The sequence below is a fragment of the Callospermophilus lateralis genome, chromosome 19 (assembly GCF_048772815.1).
Source record: "Callospermophilus lateralis isolate mCalLat2 chromosome 19, mCalLat2.hap1, whole genome shotgun sequence".
NCBI lineage: Eukaryota > Metazoa > Chordata > Mammalia > Rodentia > Sciuridae > Callospermophilus > Callospermophilus lateralis.
Genome location: NC_135323.1, coordinates 28,591,473 through 28,611,550, shown reverse-complemented (window position 1 = coordinate 28,611,550; position 20,078 = coordinate 28,591,473). Strand labels below are relative to the sequence as shown.

At 54.2% G+C, this 20,078-nt stretch overlaps 1 protein-coding gene across 11 annotated transcripts in view; it reads left to right on the top strand.

Moving 5' to 3' along the window:
- Cux1 (cut like homeobox 1) overlaps positions 1-20,078 on the top strand; it is a 315,533-nt gene that overhangs the window by 278,482 nt on the left and 16,973 nt on the right. For 4 of the 11 annotated variants that reach the window (XM_077106055.1, XM_077106056.1, XM_077106053.1 and 1 more), the window contains 3 exons: positions 2,344-2,532; positions 7,353-7,617; positions 12,639-15,255. The exons of 4 other annotated variants lie outside the window; for them this stretch is intronic. In XM_077106055.1, the coding sequence (XP_076962170.1) occupies positions 2,344-2,532; positions 7,353-7,617; positions 12,639-13,296 (1,112 nt within the window). In that variant the 3' untranslated portion in view covers positions 13,297-15,255. Of the gene's footprint in view, positions 1-2,343; positions 2,533-7,352; positions 7,618-12,638; positions 15,256-20,078 lie in introns of those variants that run through there. 3 more of the 11 variants (XM_077106059.1, XM_077106058.1, XM_077106057.1) reach the window with 2 other exon arrangements.

Genomic DNA, 20,078 nt, shown 5'->3' with positions numbered 1-20,078 from the left:
GGTTATTAAAATGTGCAGGAATCCTAGGCTTGAGTTGGCCCCTCCTTCAGTTTTATCCCAAGTCCAAGGAAGCAGACCTGGTACGACACCCCTGCCCGCCCTGGAGAGGAAGCATGTAAACAGAATCCACTCAAGAAAATTCTCATTTTAAAACCCCAACTGGCAAAAGCAGAGTTAAGAGACGCAGACAAACCCTGACACCCCACTAGGCCCGCCATCCACCTCTGCGTCCTTGCGGGAGACTTAGTTGGTGCTCATCATACACAGCCTGAGCAGCACCCCGCAGGCTGCAGAGCTTCCAAATGTGCAAAGCACAGACCAGTGATCTGAGGAAGGGCTGCTCCCCAGACCAGGGGCTGCCTCCTCTGTGAGCAGGAACTTCCAGAAAAGCCCACAGCAGTCCCTGGACTTGGCCTTCAGAGGCAGTCCCTGGGTTGCTCTTCCTGGTCTCAGTGATGCAGGAACAGCAGTTCCCTTCCAGTGAGGCTCTTGGTGGAGTTGGGGCCCCAGAAAGGCCACCTAGGGCTGAACTCGGCAGTAGAGCTAGCCCTTGGTCAAGACCCAGTGTCCTCCCAGCTTGACCTGGGGTTTTGGCTTGTTCACAGTCAGTCCCTTGAAACATGCCAAATCGGTGCATGTGGGCGCTTCTGGGTAAGGGTCTATCGCTTCCTTCAGGGTCTCACACAGAAAAATGATTGAGACCCACAGCCAGTTACGCTCTCAAAGTGATGCAGATAATTTTCTAAGAATAATCACTTGATAGTTTTCCCCCAGGGAGGCCCAGAAAATAGAAACGAGCTTTTTGTACGTACCGCTCTCCCGACAGAGCAATAGCGAGCTCCACGGAATGAAGAGAGATTAGTGGGCCCCATTAGAATTAAGTAAAATTTATTTAAATCAACTACAAAAAAAAAAAAAAAAAAAAAACACCTGGCAAGGACTTGGGCATTTACAGGCTCAATGAAGAGTGTGCAGAAGCCATTGTTTGGTTTTTAGGTTTTGGTTTTGTGGTGTTGGGGATCGAACATGCCAGCCAAGCCCTTCACCACTGAGTGACACCCTCAGCCCCAGTAAATTTACCTTTAAAAATTAAAATGACTCCCAGCAGCTCAGGAGGCTGAGACAGGAGGGTCATGGGTTCAAAGCCTTCCCCAGCAACAGTGAGGTCCTGTCTCTAAATAAAATACAAAATAGGGCTGGGATGTGGCTCAGAGGTCAGTGCCCTGAGTACAATCCCTGCTACCCCAAAGTAAATAAATAAATAAAATGACTGATATGAAAATATTTTTTCTATAATCAGAAGCTCTTTGCACGATACACCTTCACCTGGAGGACCCACATTTCACAGGCAGAGCCACCCACCCGGTCTTCTTCCTCACCTTACCTGGGAGCTCAGGATAGTGTTTCTGTTTCCCAGAGGGTGGACTTGGCCCTGAAGGGTCTCCCTGCTGCCATGGGGAATCAAGGCTCCCTGCCCAAGAAGTCCATGTTCTGGACACTTGGTGGAGCCAGCTGCTGGCCTCTCTGGCCCTGTCTCCATTTCCACCTGATGAGTCCCATTCACTGAGCTCCTCCCGTTCAGGTCAGGGGAAGCGGCGGCTCTCCCCACCCACAGCCGCAGGCCCTGGGAGAAGCTGACCTTCCTCCAGGCCTGCGAGCCCTGCAGACTGGGCACTGCTGCACTCTCTGCAGCCACAGGGCTCTGTGACCCCCGCCTGGGAGAAGAAAGGGCACCAGGAGGGATGAGATCAGCTAGGGCCAGGCCTGCAGGAGCGGCTGCCTGCCGAGGCAGAGCTGGGATGCTCCCACTTTTCTCCAGCTGTGACCCTGGTCAAGTGCCCTTTCTTCCCAGCAAGACCCCAAACGCTGCTAATCATGAAGAGACACAGGCACTGCTGGGCGGGTACCCAGGAGGGTCGCCCTGTGCTACTACACCCCTGCACTTGGGCTTGGGGACTTAACTGCCTCTGAGAAATGCCCCAGGTGGCATCGAGACTCAGTTCATCCGGTGCCTGAAGGCTCTTCTAAGAGAAGCATCACGTGTTGGGTAAACACGGAACACAGGCGTGGTGCCAGCTCCCTTACCAGTGGGGTCTTTTGCCAGTGTTTGGGGGCTGGGGTGTGCTCAGTGACCAAGCACTTCCTAGCATGCATGAGGCCCTGGGTCCATCCCCAGCACTACAAAAAGAAAAGAAATGTTTCTGCAAAGGACCGGCTCTGAGCCAGGCCCCAGCTGGCCAGACTGTGGACCACTGAACCCGTGACTGATTTTAACTTGACCCTACTTGTCTTCCCAGATCCCTGGCCCTTGGTGATCATCTCTTGCTTCCATTTTCCCTGTAGGTCAGCGCTTGTTTGGGGAGACCATCCTGGGGCTCACCCAAGGCTCCGTCTCTGACCTCCTTGCCCGTCCTAAGCCCTGGCACAAGCTCAGTCTGAAGGGACGGGAGCCCTTTGTCCGGATGCAGCTGTGGCTAAATGACCCCAACAACGTGGAGAAGCTGATGGACATGAAGCGGATGGAGAAGAAAGGTAACCCCCACCCCCCACCGCCCAGGGGGGGTTCCTCCTTCAGGATAGCTGTTTGGTTTGGTTGGTTGGTTGGTTTTATCGCAGTACCCCGATGGCACCCAGAACCTTACGCATGCCAGGCCAGCCCTTTGTCACTGAACGACACCAGCAGGCCCTTTCCTTAAGTCCTCCATATAGAGCTAATGAGGCCATGGGTCCCTGACCAAGGCACTATAGGGCAGGGCAGAGGGTTTGGGGTAATCATCAGCCGATGAATACCTGAGAGGACTGGGAAGACCCGTGGCTGCCTCTGACCAGCAGCCTGAATGTGAACTCTCTTAGCACTGTGGGCAAAGCACAGGTGACAGCTTATTTGCTCGTGGGTGGGTGTTCCAGTGTCTGCTGCACATGTACCACATGCTAGCGACTTCCCTGTGTTATTGGAGAGACGGGTAGATTAGGAAACTCGAGTTCAGAGAGGTTGGTGCCTCCACTAAGGTAACCCAGCCTGGTCTCCTGCAGTGGAGAGTTGCATCTGCGCCATCTCCCTGAGCGCTACCAGGGCCCCCATTCCCTCCCATCACCTTCCATAGCCCACGGGGTGATGAGTCCAAATCCCTCAGGTGCAGAAGGATATCAGTGATGACCACCCTCCTCTCAGCTAATGCAGAGGGACTTAACATGGTATGGCCATCACCAGCACCCATGTGGCTCTGCCTGGCCCCACACCCAGGGCACCTGAGCCAGAGGTGGGTGGGGAGCCCAGGCTGGTAGCCTCCTAATTCCCCAGGAGAGTCCATCCCAGCAGCCCTGCTCGCCCCCAACCAGGGAATGGGCTGGGGCTCCAAGGAGCAGCGTCTGAGTGCCCTCTCCAGAGCCCTCCGTACTTGGGTCTTTTGCTAGCAGGTCTGTTCCCAGTGCTTCCCCTGGCCAGGTCCTGTGCTGGAGCTTCACTGACCCACACTCCCCGAGCAGCCTAGGTACCCGCATGTGGAGAGATGAGCATGGGTGCTGAGAGGGTGGCCTGAGAGGAGCAGGGGCAGCATTCACCCACAGGGCCACCTGATCCACACTGGCCCTGTGCTGCCATCCTGCCAAGGGCTGCCACTCCTGGGGTCCCAGGGCACTGCTGCTGCTCATTAATGCTGTGCCTGGGCTGTGGCATTCCAGCCATCAGAGGACCCCTCAGACCTAGGTGTGTGTACCAAGGCCACAGCCTCTTGGGCAGCTCCAGATGGCGCTACAGCCCCAGCGGCCTGGCACCACACCATGTTAGGGAAGTCCCACTAGAAGCAGAGTAATAGTGTCCAGAACCCCACAACCCCACACCCCCAAGTGCTCTGCCAGCCACGGAGCCCAGGGCTGCTCTCGCCCGGCGAGTTCCCAGCCACCTCCCAAGCAGCAGGTTTCCCTCTGTATATCAGGAGAGGGGAGGGCCTGAGTCCACTGTTCCCCACTGTGTTTCCCATCCTGGGCTGGTAGGAAAGGACCTTAGTCCCCACAGATCTGCAGGGGCTCCCCAGGCTGTGCACCTCCTTCCACATGGGCTCTCGGCGCCATCTTGTGTTGCCAAAGAGTCACTGTCTCAGCAGGGCCTGGGCCTCCCAACATGCCAGGTCCCCGAGCTGTCCCATTGTGGTGTCATTCACTGGGGCTGCTCTCTTGAGAAGCCTGTCACTCACACAGCAGGTGCCTGAGCCCAGTCCTCCCTTAGTGCCACGGGTCACTGCCAACTCCTGGGCCCTCCCAGTGCAAGGGGAGGGCCCTGGGCACCGGGCAGTCTAAGCTTGTTTCTGTCTGGCCCTTGACTAGACTGTATTGATTTTTTTGTGGAGGAAATTTACCTTCTCAATTGTTCTATGGTCCTACTAATAAAATGTCAAGTGAGCTAAGCACCACCCCTGCCTAAACTCCTACCCTTGCAAACTGAGGGTAAAAATGCTAACTTCTCCAGGCCGTGACTATTAGAAAGAGTGCAGCTGTTCACACCTGTAATTCCAGCTATGCAGGAAGCTGAGGCAGGAAGATCCCCCAAGTTTAAGGCCAGCCTGGGCAACTTAGTGAGACCCTGTCTCAAAATAAAAATTTCAAGGGCTAGAGGTGTAGCTCAGTGGTAGAACACTTACCTAACATGCACGAGGTCCTGGGTTTGATTCATGATACGGGCTGCGGGGTGGGGACTTGGCTTAACAAGTGCTCATTAAATGAGTTGTATTCCTTCAAAATAATGTGCCCAGTCGAGCCTTGCGTCGCATGCTGAAGGGCTGGGCTCAGTCTCTATGACCACACAAATTTTAAACAGAAAGTCAGCCTCTGCTGCAGATCATGCAGGCCACATGACCACAGGGACCCTGTGCTGCTTTTCCCTCAGAGCTTCATCTCTTCTCCCGTGAGAGCTGATGTGTCCTTCCTCCCCTGTGTCTGTTTCACTCAAACCCCTGCCCCAGCTTCCTTCTCTTATCTCCCTCACATTGGTGGCCCCATGATCCAGGCTTCTCCTCTGACGTTCATCTGAGGCCTGAGTGCCATCTTGCTGTGGCCCCCGCTGGACTCTGTTCAGGGCCTGCCCCTTCCGCAGCCGGACAGCAGGCCTCAGCCCTGTCCCTTAGCTGCCATGTGACCTCCAGTGAAGTCTTGAAACCCGCCATGCTTCCGTTTCCTCACCTATAAACTGAACACATGGGGGTCGCTCTTCCCAAGGTCCACTGCGGAGGGAGCAAGTGGCTGCTGCTGCGGCTAGAGGTGCCTCTTGTCCCAGTCAGGGCTTCACATCTTCTGTCGCTCACAAGGGCTGGGGAAGAGCTCCAGGCTCCCGTCCAGTGTCCACGGGAAGATGGGTGCAGGGGGTTCCTTTCCAGAGCAGAGCAGAGTTGAAGCATGGTGGGCAGTGACCAGCACACAGGGCAGAGGAAAAGGTGTGGCCTAGAACCTCAGCACCAGCAGTGCCCGGGCCTGCCATCCACCCAGGCACGTCCCCCCTCAGCAGGCACGACCCCCCACAGCAGGCACCACTAGGCCTCCCCCCGACTCCGCTCATTGGCCACCTGGGTCCTCTTCCCCGGCCCCTCCAGGTAGCCTGCGAAGCCCCCCAGCCCCAGGCCCTGCTGTAGCCTCATCCTGCCGCCTCAGCCAGTCCAGCAGACAGGCTGTGCGCCTCCCTGTCTCGGTCACCCACAGCCTCCTACTTACTCTCCGCTTGTTCTAAAGACCGTGGCCTTAGGATCATGGCCTTCCTCCATGTCCCCGGTCCTGCCTCAGCCAGGGGACTCTACTTCCCACACAGAAGGCCCACCAGACCTGTCCAGCACCTGGGCCTCAAGTCCTTTAACATCCTCAGCCCTTGGCTATGCCCCAAACTCCTCTGCTCCCGGATCTTAAGCCCTGGTACCCAGCTCCCTCTGCCTGTATCTTTTTCCCCAGGCCCCAAGTCCACAGCCACCCCCCATCCCTCCAGCCACCATGCTCCTCTCCCATCTCCCCCTCCTCCCTGGGCTGCTGGGTCTCATGGAGTCTGCATACTGGGCTGCTTCTGCTCCCAGGTGGCATCTCCAGCTTCCTGAAGTCCCTCATTATGCTTCCCAGCCCCGCCTGGCCCTGGGGCCCAGTGCCCGTGACTTCCCCTCACAACTTCATTCTCTCCTCCTGCCTTCCCCTGAGGACAGAAGATGCGTCAGCCCCACCTGGAGCCCACACCTGGCCCCCTCCCTCCTCCACCTCACTCAAACCATCTTCACCTTCCCAGAAGCCAGCTTGCTCTCTCTGTCACCTCCCCTCAGTGCAGGGACAGCATCTGCCAGCTCAGCCCTGGACTTGCCCTCGAGAAGCCATCCCGCCTCTCCCCTCTTATGACTCAGCTTCTTGGGGCGTGACCCCTGCTGGCCACCCCAGCTTCCCAGGGTCTGCCCGCCACAACCTCATGTCTCCATCCCCCTCCTAATCAACTGCATCCAAGGGACACCTGGGTCCTCGCCACACACTCCTCCTGCAGCATCTGATGCCTCCTTCAGCCCCTCTGGGATGCCACCGTGCCCTGGCTGTCCTCCCAGCCTCTGTGGCCCTCGTGGCCTCTCCCTGGGAGCACTGTTGTGTGCTGGTGTCCACCGAGGTTCTTTTCTGACCCCTCACCTTCTCCTTGTCATTGGCTTCTAGATAGCGTCTATTCCTGTGGTCAGTCCCCTAAGGCCCTCTGTGACCCAAACTGTCCTCCTAAGCTACTTGGTTAAAATCCTTTCATTTCACCCATTGCCATCAGCACAGAGATCAGCCTGGGCCCGCCCTGGCCCTGCCCACGCTCAGCTTCTTATTCTACATCTCCTTCCACCCACCACTGCCCACTGTGTGCACGCTCATGCATGCATGCACATGCCCACAGTTAGCACAGTTCACGCCATCCTGGTCCATGCTGCTCTGCTGTCCGACAGCCCTCTCTGTCTCACGGCCAGCATTTTCTGGTCCTTCAAGATCTCTCCCCAGCAAAGCAGAGCCCTTCGGCCCACCCCAGTCCAGCCCATTGCTGTCCCTCCGTGTCCCTCCACAACACCTGCAGCTGCCTCCCTGTCCCACTCTACTCTGGACATCCATCTGGATCCTTCTCTGCAGCCCCCATTGAATTGTCAGGTTGTGCAGGGACAGCCAGGGACCCCATGTGACGTCAGAGCAGGGCCCCTGTTGTGAGTGTGTCTGGGATCAGCATGGTTCTAGTACAGGCACGTGGAGGTGCCCTCCACACAGCACCGGCAGGCTGGTGACACACTGTCACCCTTACACAGGGGGCCAGGGGGCCAGGGCGCCGGGCTGCCTGGCTGGAGACCTTGGCCTCACTCTGGTGTCTCTCCCCACAGCCTACATGAAGCGAAGGCACAGCTCTGTCAGCGACAGCCAGCCCTGTGAACCCCCCGCAGTGGGCATTGACTACAGCCAGGGTGCCAGTCCCCAGCCACAGCACCAGCTGAAGAAGCCCCGCGTGGTGCTGGCTCCCGAAGAGAAGGAGGCTCTGAAGCGAGCCTATCAGCAGAAGCCATACCCGTCACCAAAAACCATCGAGGAGCTCGCCACCCAGCTCAACCTGAAGACCAGCACCGTCATCAACTGGTTCCACAACTACAGGTACAGCCTGCTGCACCCTGGAATCCCAAGCCCTCTGCGTGGGTGGGTGGGGGTTCCATGTTGTCTGATGGGCAGTTTTAACTCCAAGGCTGAAGGGCCAGCTCCTTGGCTTCTAGATAGCGTCTATTCCTGTCTCAAGCTGACCCTGTCCCCAGGAATGCAGAACACACCAAGGACACTGGCCTCCTCTGGATCAGTGTCACATAGTCACAGTCCACATCTGCTGTGACCAGGAAAATGTTACCTCTCAATGGTATCATTCAGCAAGGGACAGCATAGGCAATTATTAGGTCCCCTGGTAGTGAGCGTTTCTTTCATGGTAATTTTGTGTCTTCTCTGGGTCTTTAAAGTATTGTTTTCAAAATCAGCTTGATTAGTTTTGTAACGAAATAGCTGAGAACCTTCCTAGGGAAAGTTCAAGAGTTGACCAGGATTTCCTGAGTGACCACTAGGTCTGAGTGAGTGTTCTCACCAACGTCCCACCCTTGGTCCTCACAAGCACATGGGTGTGGGGCTGTCTTCATTCTGCAGAGAGCTCGAGGAGGCTGAGCAGGTGAGGGCCCAGGGCTCTGCAGGCAGGAGCCTGGAAACCCACTGAAGGACCTGAAGGACCCTGAGCCAGAGCTACAACCACACTCCTGCTGCTAGCAACTAGGAGTCCCAGAACCTGCTAGAAATTGCTGGATTAGTACCTTATAAGTGCCCTCTCTATTGCTGGTTTTCATGGGAATGTCATTTTCTCTGTGACTCAATAAAACTGGAGCAGGCACTTCTGGGTGATCCACATGACATGGCACATGTGTGGTCAGGGCAGGTGGGGATCTCACAACTGCTCACCAGAACAAGTGGCAGCAGCAGAGGATCACAGGCCCCTGGGGACCCGAGGGAGGAGTCTGGCTGGGCCTCCCCCACCCATAAGTTCTGCTTGGGTCTCTAAAGGGCCAGTAAACCACCTGGATTCTGCATAAGGAGGGGAATTTTAAAATAGGAACCAAACCACACCCTGATTACTAGGGAAGGCTGAGACATGAGAGGGCCCGAAAGCCTGCCACCAGAGCCCTTGGGCCAAGCAGACTGCTCCAGCCAGGCAGCACTGGCCCTGGGCTGTCTCCTCGGGGACACTACACAAACAGCACATTCACCCACATTCACCCGTCAGATCAAAACAGGCAGACAGAGGCCAGCAGTTAGGGTCCTGTTGCTCCCCAACCATGAAACAGAGGAGAGCAAATGGAAATGTGGGCCAGGTTTGCTGGCCCTGCCAGGGTCGGGCAATGCCTCTGCAGGTCTGTCACAGTCCTATGAGGAGCCTGACTCTCAGTGTCACGTGGAAGCCCTGGAGCTCTAGAGGGCTAAGGATCTGGACGCAGGTGCTTCAAGCCCACAGACCATCTCGAGCCGTTCCCCTGCCCTGCTGGTGGCTTCTCCCAGAGCCCCCCACTGGCCTCCTGGCCAGCGTGCTCCTCAGATTCCCCAGCTGCTGTCCCTTGGCTTGCCAGCCTCTGACAGCCACACTAATGCCCATCCCATGGTGGCCAGCCAGTCATTGTGGACATCCTCTCTTTTGCACTTAGCAAAAGCAAATTCAACCACCTACCCTTGGCAGAAACAGGGAGGGGGGAAAGTGGCAGGACTTCTGAACTGTGACGATGAGCCTTCACATCATGCACAACAAAGTGGCTGGGCCAAGTCAAGTGGAGACCAAGGGCCACGACAGGTTCAGCCACCGAGATCTGGAGGAGGGGCAAGAGGGGCGGGGCTGCACATGAGGACTCAAGTAGGAGAACTGGATAAATTAAGTCCCGTGAATTAGAAGCTAGCACCAGGTCCTTTCAGATGACCGGCGGGGGCGCAGCTCAGTGGTAGAGCACCTTCCAGCATGCCTAGGCCCCAGGGTTCCACATCCCACCAAAAAATAAAGGCCCAAGGTTCAGAGAACCGAGTCCCTCGCCTGCAGCGAGCAAACTTGAAAGCCAAGGTTCTCCCCAAGTACTCTCCCTGGCTTCAGGTAACTCTCCCTAGAGATCCTCAGCACTGAGCAGCTGGCCCTGGGTAAGCCACCAGGCTCACTGCAAGAGCTGGCCCATGCCCTGAGTGTGTTACAATCCTAAGGTAGGTTTTGACCTGCCTTCCAAGGGGTCAAACAGGGAAAGTTGATTTTCTCTGTCCCACTGGGACCCTCACTTGGGGTCCGTTAATGCCCTCATCCCAAAAAAAAAAAAAAAAAAAAAATACAGCTTTTCCCTTATCTTATCCTGGGAGAATTAGAAATATCTCAAGCTGACCCTGTCCCCAGGAATGCAGAACACACCAAGGACACTGGCCTCCTCTGGAACAACAGGTTCACCCAGTGGAAACTGCTGATCCTTAAATGCCATGGCATCTGCCAGCCTGTGCGACTTGTCAAAACTAGAACCAGGGCTGGGGATTAACTCCGTGGACTTCGTGTTCAATCCCAGCACCCAAATTAATAAATTATGTTTTAAAAAAATAGCCAGGCATGGTGGCACACATCTGTAATCCAAGCAACTGGGGAGGCTGAGGCAGGAGGATCACAGTTCAAGGCCAGCCTCAGCAACTTAGTGAGACCCTGTCTCCAAATGAAAAAAAAGAAAAAACAAAAATAGAACCACTCCTAGAACCCCATCTTTCTACATGGAAGATAATATTCCTAATTCTAGGTTTTTGATTTTACCGTGCTAGGGATTGAACCCAGGCCTCATGCACACTAGGCAAATTTTCTACCTCTAATCTGTCCCCCAGCCCAAGAAAATATTCCTTATGAACATGGAAACAAGTCTTAAGCAGAGAAGGATGAGTCTCTCTCCTATCTGTTGAGCACATCTCATTTGCCAAACACTGGGCCATGCGTTTAGTAGCTGTTTCATCTCATGCCGTCTTCCAGCCGGCATTGAAGGACTGCCTCTGGCCCTTTTTACAGAGAAGGGTCCCAGGAGTCAACCAAGCTGCAAGTGTAAAAGCCAGGGCCCATGCCCCAGGCATCAGCCTGCCTTCTTGCCAGCCCTGGCCCCGCTACCTCACGCTTAACTGTGTGCCTTCTCTGGTGTAAGAGGCAGCTGGGCAGTAAGAAGAGTTACTGTGCCTGCTGATCTACTTTGTGTCCAATATTATACATCTAATACCTTATTTCATCTTTATAACTGCTCAGCAAGGAAGAAATTGTTCTCTCATTTTTCAGATAAGAAAACTAAAGCTTAAAGGTCAAACTGTCTTGTCCAAGTTGCACGTCCAATGCAGAGCCAGATTGCAAACTTGGTTCCAAGATGCCTGCACTCTGTTTGGGGCCTGGCAAGAACCAAACCATAGCTGCCTGTCACCTCCTAACAGGGCAGGGTGGTACTGGCTGCTCACTCGCCAGGCCTTCTCACTGCCAAGGGGCTTGGAAGCCAGTCAAGAGCAGGGACGCCCTCCCAGCACAGCACCAGGACTGATCATGGCAGCTGCCATTCCCAGGCCCCCCTGGTTGTCCCAGGGAAGGGGGGGAATCTTGTTTCCCCAGAGAACTTGCTGGGGGCTTCTCAGAACCCTGCCTTTTGAACCATATCTCAAGAATCTTAGGACAAGATTCTGAGCTCACTCATGTGCACAAAGCAAATAGGTGCAGAACAGGTTGACAGATGCCCCCAGAGTTCTGATGTCCTGGACAGAACCGCAGCTCTCCGCTTCCTGGCTCCACGAGGCCCAGGTGCGGGACCTGGCTGACCGCAGGCTTTCCAGACTATCCCCTTTATTGAGTCATAAGCACCGCAGAAAACCTCCCAAGCATGCCTAACCCTGGGGCTTGGTGCAAGACGCTGGCTTGGTGCACATTTTCAGAGGCTTTTTCAGCCCTCTGGAGAAATGCCTGGAGAGAAGGCCTGTGGAGGCTCATACTATGAGTGTGGTGGGAAGAAGAACTGGTGCCCTTTCATGGCACCACCAAGGGTTCCAAAGCAGGGAAGACCATGGCTTCCAATGCCAGTTCTTTCTTAAAGGGAAGACACACACACACACACACACCACCTGCAGTAGGTAGCAACGGTTCAGTACAGTACCCAAGCATGTCTTCTACTGTAGGTGGAGAAGGCTGGTGTAAGACCTGCGTAAGCTGGGTTGCAGCTCAGCAGCAGAGTGCTTGCCCAGCATGGCACAAGGTCTTGGGTTCGATACCCAGTACAGCAAAAGAAAAAAAGAAAAAAAAAACTGCTTGAACAGTTGGAACATATTTGGTGCTCTCTGTTGGGTCAAGTGTCCATTTCCTCACCTTCTCCATTCAGAGAGGAGATTTGGTCCGAAACACAATTTGGAGACCAACAGAGTAGAAGGATACCAGGGAGAAAGAAGGAGAGGAGGAAGAAATGGGGAGGTACTGGAGAATGAAAGTGACCAAATTATGTTACATGTGTGTATTAATGTCACAATAAATCTCATTATTATGTATATTTTAGTGCACCAATAAAAAAGAACAAAGTGGGGCTGCAGTTGTGGCTCTGCGATCGTGGCTCAGCGGTAGAGCACTTGCTTTGCACATGAGGCCTTGGTGCGATCCTCAGCACCACATAAAAATAAATAAATAAAAATAAAGATATTGTGTCCATTTACAATTAAATTTTTTAATTTAAAAAAAGAATAAATTGAAAAAAATAAAAAATATACAATTTGGTGATCTCTTACTAGAAGCCCCTGACCTTCTGCTGCTTAGAGCTTGAAGTGGAAGATCCCCACTTTGGGCGCTGACCAATAACTGGTTTTCTCCCATGAGGTCCTAGTGAGGACAGTGGGTACCATACAGTGTCCTTTATTAATTAAGCCAGCACATATCACGGTGGCCAAGCACCATGCCAGGTGAACTGAATCAAAGGAACCCGGCCTTTCGCAGTGCAGCTGGGAGAGGAAAGGCGCCTTTGGATAAGCCCCTGCGGAGCCCCAACCCTAGGACCGCACCGGGGCATGGGGCGCGGAGGGCGGCTCTGACCCCGCAGTCCCCCCGCCTCACGGCTCTCGCCGCTTGTGTCTCGTAGGTCTCGGATCCGCAGAGAGCTCTTCATCGAGGAGATCCAGGCCGGGAGCCAGGGCCAGGCGGGCGCCAGCGACTCGCCGTCGGCCCGGAGCGGCCGCGCCGCGCCCAGCTCGGAGGGCGACAGCTGCGACGGCGTGGAGGCCGCCGACGCTGAGGAGCCGGGCGGCCCCGCGGCCGCCGCCAAGTCTCAGGGAGGGCCGGCCGAGGCGGCCTCGGCCCCGGCGCCGCGGGAGGAGGCGCCGCGGCCGGCGGAGAGGGCGGAGCCGCCGCCGCCGGGGACCCCGGGCCCGGACGACGCCGACGACGCGGGACGGCCTCGGCCGCCCGACGGCCCCGACGGCCCGGCGCCCGTGCCAAACCCCGCCGCCGCGCCAGCGGCCGGGGAGGACGCCGCTACCTCAGCCGCCGCGCCCGCAGAGGGCCCCGGCGCGGCCCGGGACGGCGCCGAGCGGAGTTGCGCCTTGCCAAGCACCAGCGCGCCCGCGGCCGCGCGCAGGCCCAGCTCGCTGCAGAGCCTCTTCGGCCTGCCCGAGGCGGCGGGCGCCCGGGACTCGCGGGACAACCCCCTGCGCAAGAAGAAGGCCGCCAACTTGAACAGCATAATCCACCGCCTGGAGAAGGCCGCCAGCCGGGAGGAGCCCATCGAATGGGAGTTCTGAGGGCGCCCGCCGGCCTCGCCCGGGCCGAGGCCGCGGAGCGCCTGCCCAGCCGGGCCAGTCCGCGAGGGCGGCGCGCCGCAGGACCGCGCTGCGCACTTATCGCCCTGCGGGCCACAGGGCAAAATCGCCATAGGCCAAGGTGCATATAGAAAACAAAGGAGCATTAAGCCCAATCTATGTCGTGTTTTCAAGGAAGAAAACGGAAATGTGTAGTCGAGCTTTTTTGTACCCTGAAGTGTTTTTTTTATTGCCCTAAGTGATTTCCACAGGTTCTGGAATAACTCTTACAGCTTTGCCTTGCGCCCTCCTCTTTGGTGTGGGCTTAAAAAAAAAAAAAATCAAACCCACATATTAAAAGGGGGCTTTTTATCTGCCATCTGATGGCTTCAGAGCGATAATACACTATTATCTTCTTAAACCAGGAAAAGGGTGGGGGGGATTTTTCAGAAAAATTAAAAAAGAAAGTTTTTGTAGCTGTTCAGTTGCCACTAAGAGATTGCACAGTCAAACCGACTCTAAACACACTAGTTTGGATTCCTAAATATTTTCAAGAAAAGAATCTTCTCGTTTGAAACTTTGACTTAAAATAAAACACATTTACTCCACATATTTTTTAACAAAAAAGAAAAGTCACATCAGGAAAATATCTGATTTTGTGGTAGCTGACCGTAGTGTTTTCTCGTACGTGAATAGAATCCTGACATGTAGTGCACATTGATCCATAGCTTTAACTGACCCTGGGCTTTTGCCGACCAGGGTTTGTTTAATACACTCCATTCTAGGCCAAATCAGGACAAAAAGAAAAGATCCGAATCTAGGTATTTTATAATCTGCTTTTTAACCTCTAACCGCAGAGCACGCTGATCAGACCTCATATCTGGGAGGTTTAGGAGACAAGTTAGAACTGTAGCATGTACCCATTCATTTTGTTTATTTATGGAGTCCTGTCTGTGTTCGTGCGTCTGCCCATGTACGAGCATTGAGAGAAAGGGAAGAGAAAGGGAAGAGTAGGCCGACATGGTGGTGGCAGGCAGTCCTGGGTCAGGCTGGCCTGCGCGTGCAGCACTCCGCACTGGGCGCCTCACCTCCCACCACCGCCCTGGCTCCCATCGGAAGGGGCGGCCTGGGCCTGGGCCTGGGCCTGGGCCTGGGCCTGGGCCTGGGCCGGGCTGGTGCACATGCACACTCTTTCCCCTTCTTCCCACCACAAGCACTGATGACCCCATGGAACTCGTGGGAAGCTTCCTTCCCTGCAGAAGAGAATGTGGCAGTCTGGGCTGCGCTCCCACCCCTGTAGAGAAGCCCACACTCGCACACAACGCTGATGCTCTTCACTTCCAGACCAGACCTTTGGCCCTTCATCCATTTCGCCTCTTGGAAGGTTCTTTTATGCACAGTTTAGGGCAGTCTAAGTACAAATCAAAAGTCTAACTTGTCTCGGATTCCTCCTGTTGTCTATGTGTATACGCGTGAGAATAGAGGTGGATGAGAGTGTGCGTGCGTGCGTGTGTGCAATTTTATACGTCTGTGTATTTTCTTAAGTACCTGTGCACACATAGAGTGCATTACTGCCACCTTTTTCAATAAGCTGTTTATCAGTTATGGCTTCTACAAGTTTGCTAATTTAGACTCCTTTATTGCCATATCTTTAAACTAACAATAGATGATTTCGGTATATATATATATTTTTTTTTGCTTATTTATAGGTGCTGTATTTTATTATCTGATTGTTAGGAAGGGATGAAAGGGGCAAATATTCTTTAGAGGGATAGACTGCCGGCAGTATTGGGTATAATTTACAAGATGTAGTTGTCATACTGTATATTACTGATTGAAAACTTTTTGACCGTATTGTGTATCATTGAAACCTTTGTCTTAGGTCAACATCTTTGGATGACATTTTAATGGTGCATTCATTATTTCTTAAGTTTAATTAATATTACTTTTTTGATTTGGGGGGGTGGGAGGGAGTTCTAATTCTAAAGGTATGCTCCCGCTATTACACCTCAGTGTGCTTGTTATTACTTAACGTGTAGGACTTTGTAAGATGTGAAACCACATTTCTTGCATGATGTTTTAGAGATTATGTATTTCATTTACAGTCTTTTAACCTGCAGCTGCAGCACTTAGTTCAAGTTTTCACAAATTTAAGAGTCACTACACTAAAGACAATGCCTTTTCATGAATAAGAAGTTCTCAGAAGGCTCTAGGAGGCTGGGAGGCAGGCCCTTTGTTTGTCTTTGGATGGTTGCGTCATTTATGAACTTTAAATCTGGTTCAGTGAGAAGAGAAGTCACAATGGAGGAGCTTAAGGGGAATGATTGACATCGGCTCAATGCAGGTGCGCGGAGAAGAGTGCGTTCACACCAGGGACCTTGAGGACAGTGAGGAGCAGCAGAGCAGCTGATGGTACTGTGGTGTCCCCTCCACAAGAACCTCAAGGGAACGTTGTCACATGTGTGATGAATCTCTGAATATCCACTTTTCGTTAGAAGGAAAAGCAGGGAGTAGGTGGGAGCTGCTGGGCCAGTGCTTCGGTTCTAAAGGCGTGACTGTTATTCACCAGGTGTTGAGGCCGAGGAATTGCAAAGTCTAGATCTGACCATCCTCGTGGCCCGATGTGACGGCCTACAGCAGCCACTTGAGCTCTTCCGAGCAATTCAGTCATTTGGGTTTGTTTCCTTGGTTGCGCTGGGCTCCCGCTGACTTCCACCTCGTCTTTTCTGCCAGACTTACATCTGGGTGCTCGATACAATCAGCTGGTTAGTTGGATTTTGCTTGCAGTTCCACGTTTGTATTTTTTCTCTATTATTTATTTTTTTTAATTGAGATTCCAACCTCTAGTCTTTTGTGTTAAGTTAGTTCTGTCTGTGATACTTTTAGGAGCTGCCGCTCAATAACACAGACACCTGTGGAGTGGGGCTCAGCCCCCCCCCCTGGCCAGCCCCTCCGTTGAGTCTGAGGTTCATCTTTCATCTTGATAAGCAATATTCAAGTGCCTTGAACAGCGCCCCTCCGTGCGGTGACCTTCTGGCAGCTGGCGATCCAAACAGTGGCTCACACAGGCAGCCGACCCTCCTCCTCTTTATGCTCTATCAGCTTAAAAAGCTGATTTGTACCTCTCCCTGGGGGAAACGGTTTCATAGAAAACACTAACACTTAATTACAAGCTCCATTATTGCCATTTTAAATGGCTCCTTTCTGTTAATGGGAGGTGGCTTTCAGAGCTCCAGTTTCCTGCTGAGCAGAGGCCAGACCTAAAAGTAGTGCTGGCTTCTGGCCCCTTGACCTGGCCTCCCACCCAAGTCCCCTTACTGTATCCAAAGTGGCAGGCATGTCCCAGACTGCTCCCCACCACTACCACTCCAGCCTTGTGGATCAGTCAGGAAGTCTGGTTTCTGTCCTCCAGGCCTCTCTGAGGAAGAGAGCTGGACTTGATTGTCCTCACCAACCTGTCTGAGGCACGTGGTGACCCATAGCATCTGGTGGTCGTGCCCTGGGATGCAGGCTTGGGAGAAGCCTCCAGGAAGTGCCCAGGCACAGTTTGCGCTGGCAGACCACAGCACTCCTAAAGTAATCAGGCAAAAGAGAAGGGCGCTCAGCCTCCCTGGGACACCTCCTGTCCCTCCAAAGCACAAAGGCCTCCTGCCCAGCAACCTTCCCAGTGGCTTCTCCTTCCTCCCTATTTAGAAGACCCCCTGTCTGATGTGGGAGTCAGGTATGGTTGGTGATCCACACCCAGGGCTTACCAGAGCCTCTGTCCTCTCATGGTAGCCAAGAGAGTCCCCCCCCCCCAGCCTGCCCGCCGCTGCCACCACCACCCCCAGACCCACGTGGGCAGCTCTCCTACCCATCTGCCATCTCGGCCAGGGCCAGGGCCTGTCATGCAGCAGACCAGGCAGGAGGCAGGTTGTATCTTAGGGGCTGGTGGGGATCCTGGGTGATGGCCAGCTGCCCTGAGATCACGCAGAGGCGATGGCCTCAGAGGGATGGGCCAGGGCCACCAGGCGAGCTCCATCACTGGCAGGTGCCTTCCCCAGTGCAGTTGGCCCTCCTCCTCTGTTCTTCCGTCCCATCCTTCTCTGGGGTGACCGTGAACTCTGGACATTCTATGCAATGTTTCTTGTTCCTCTCATTTTACAAAACCAAATCTCACTGGAAAGTGGCAGGGGAGCCCAGGGGACATGCAGGTTCCTTCTTAGCACACAGTGAAGTGGAGGGGTCACCAGCGAGACCTGGAGCCTTTGCCTTAACTGCACTGTGACAGGCACTGGTAGGAGCAGACATCTGCCCGCGGTCCTCCTGAGGCCTGCAAGCCCGCTGTGCAGGGGCAACAGAGTGACCTGGGGCCAGGAGGAGGCTGCGACACTCAAGGCTGGAGCTTGGCTGCCACCGCCAGGCTGCCTCTGTCCCTGGCTGGATGCCCCTCATCTTCACACTCCTCCTTTGTCCCCTTCTACCTCACTAACCTGTGCCCTCCCCTTGGCATCACTGCTCAGACTGCGAGGTCAGCATCATGCCTGGCGGCCATGCCTTTAGCCTCTACTTTTGCGAGGACATCAGGGTGGGGGACTCTGCAGGGTGCGTGGGTTTCCCCGCCACTCTCACCTGTCCTGTGCGGTGTCCTCTGCAGACAGGGTGATTCCAGCCTCAGAGGACCTTAACTTTGGTTTGCCTTTGCTTTCTGCTGCTGTGAAGTCTGTCACAGTCGTCCCCCTTGCCCTGGGCTGCCCAGATGGCCACGTGAGCAGCTTCCCCAGGACTCTGCAGCTGTCTGTGTCCTGGCTCTGGCTCTGGGGCCACGACCTGGCTTCACTGTGAGCTCTTGTTGGCGAACACAGACATCTCCAGGGCAGGGAGGATGCCTGGCTCTCTCCAGCTTGTGGGGCTGGTCCTTTTTTTTTTTTTTCCCCTGTCTTTTCAAAAGACTATGCCAGTCTCTGTTCAGGGCAGAAGAAAACTGGCCTCCAGGGCACCTGGTCAAATGTGGGTCCACCCGCTCTGGCTACTCTGTTGGCCAAAATATTCAGATGGAAGTGGGAGCCAGGAGTTGTGTCCCTACCATGTGCCTGGTGGCTTACCAGGAAAAAGTGCTGCCACCACTTCAGTGTCACCAGGGCACTGGCAGTGAAGGGAAAGCCCTTGTGACCACCAGGGCAAGGTACAGCCTGGCATTCCCGGTCCCATCTTACTTTCATTCCCATCAGTTTTACCTTTCTGATAGATGAAAACTGCCAGGAAAATAAGTCCCCAGGTCAAGTTCCAGAAAGATGCAGAACACTTTTGGGCCCTTCGGGGTCGTGTTCGAAGAAGTGAGCAGAGGACTTAGAATGAGCCCCGGCCACAGAAGCCCTGACCAGGAAAGTAGGACAGACGGCTCCCTCCGCCCACCTCCGGGACCCACCCTGCCACCCAGCGCCCTGCCTCTGCCACCTCCCCTCCAAAGATCTCATGTCCACACTGTCAGTGGCATCTCAAGTTCTCATTTTTGGATGAAGTGACATTTAGCTTTAACGAGACATTTCCAAGGCGCCTAGTCTCCTCCGAAATGCTAACTTTAAAAGTTCGGCATCGTAGGCAAAGAATCCTGGGAAAGGCTAGTGGGAGACACCCCAGGCGCCGCGAGTGCGCCCGCCGTCCCTGCTGCTCGGCCTCCAGAGCCTTGAGTCACTTCTCACAGGTGGTTTTAGTTGATCCGTGATGTTAACACTGTAGTCTGTGTTACTGTGGTTTCTGTAGTGTTTGGGCTTTAATTTCTACCACAAGATTTGCTGTATGCTATGTATCAAGCTTTCTGTGATCAGAAAGGAAAGGTGCCTTAAATCCCAATGTCACGGCTCTATCCCTATGGAAAAATCCAGAAGCACAGTGTGCGGAAGTCAGCGCTGGGACTTCTGCCGGCAAACAAGACACCCTTCAGCAAGACTGCGTTGAAGTGGCCCGGGCTGCTTTTCTTTTGTGATTCCTGCTCCCCCTTTTTCTTCTTTTGTTGTTTGGTAGTTTGCTTTAAACAGAAAGCACTTAAATAGATGACTATGTATAAGCTCTGTGCAATAGAAATCATGTTTCTTCATTTTTAAAAGCATATTGCACACCAAATGAACTCAAAAGTAAGCTTTAGACAGGTGGATCCAGGTGTGGATGAGGATGTTCACTGTAGTTCTGTGTCTTGGGGAACCGAGGGGAAACAGGCCGCAGTCTCCCCACGCAGCGCCGCCCAGGCGGGGCAGGTGGGGCGCCTGGGATCCGCAGCTGAGAACCTTCCCGAGTGTCTGAGCCCACAGCCGTGCCCCAGCACTTACCCCTGTCTTGTTGAGATGGCCTGACTGCTACTGACCTGCCAGCGTGCACGAGGATAGCTATAAAAGGATATTTCCTTGAGAAAAAGAAAAGTATTCCTACCTATCCTCTTCTATTTATTATTAGGTTAATCATTGGAGTAATTATCAGGAGTGTGTTGTTGTTTTGTGTTGTTGTTGTCCTTACGAATGCTTTTTGCTGTCACTCCAGTGGTTACTGTCCTCCGCTGCCCCCTCGCCCCCAGAGAACCCAAGAGCCTGGGGGTGCTGGGGGAGCCAAGGGGGTTTCTCCAGCAGAATCACAGCCACCTCCTGAGTAGCCACTCGAAAACTGGGCTTGACTGTGTAAACAGGAGTCGAACAACAGCCGCAGTGCAGGAAGTACAAGCCAGGGCGCTCGGCGCTCAGGGAGGAGCTGCTGGGGCGGGGCTTAGGAGAGCCAAGTTCAGTTCCCCAAAGCCTCCTAGAGCCTCTGTTAAGACT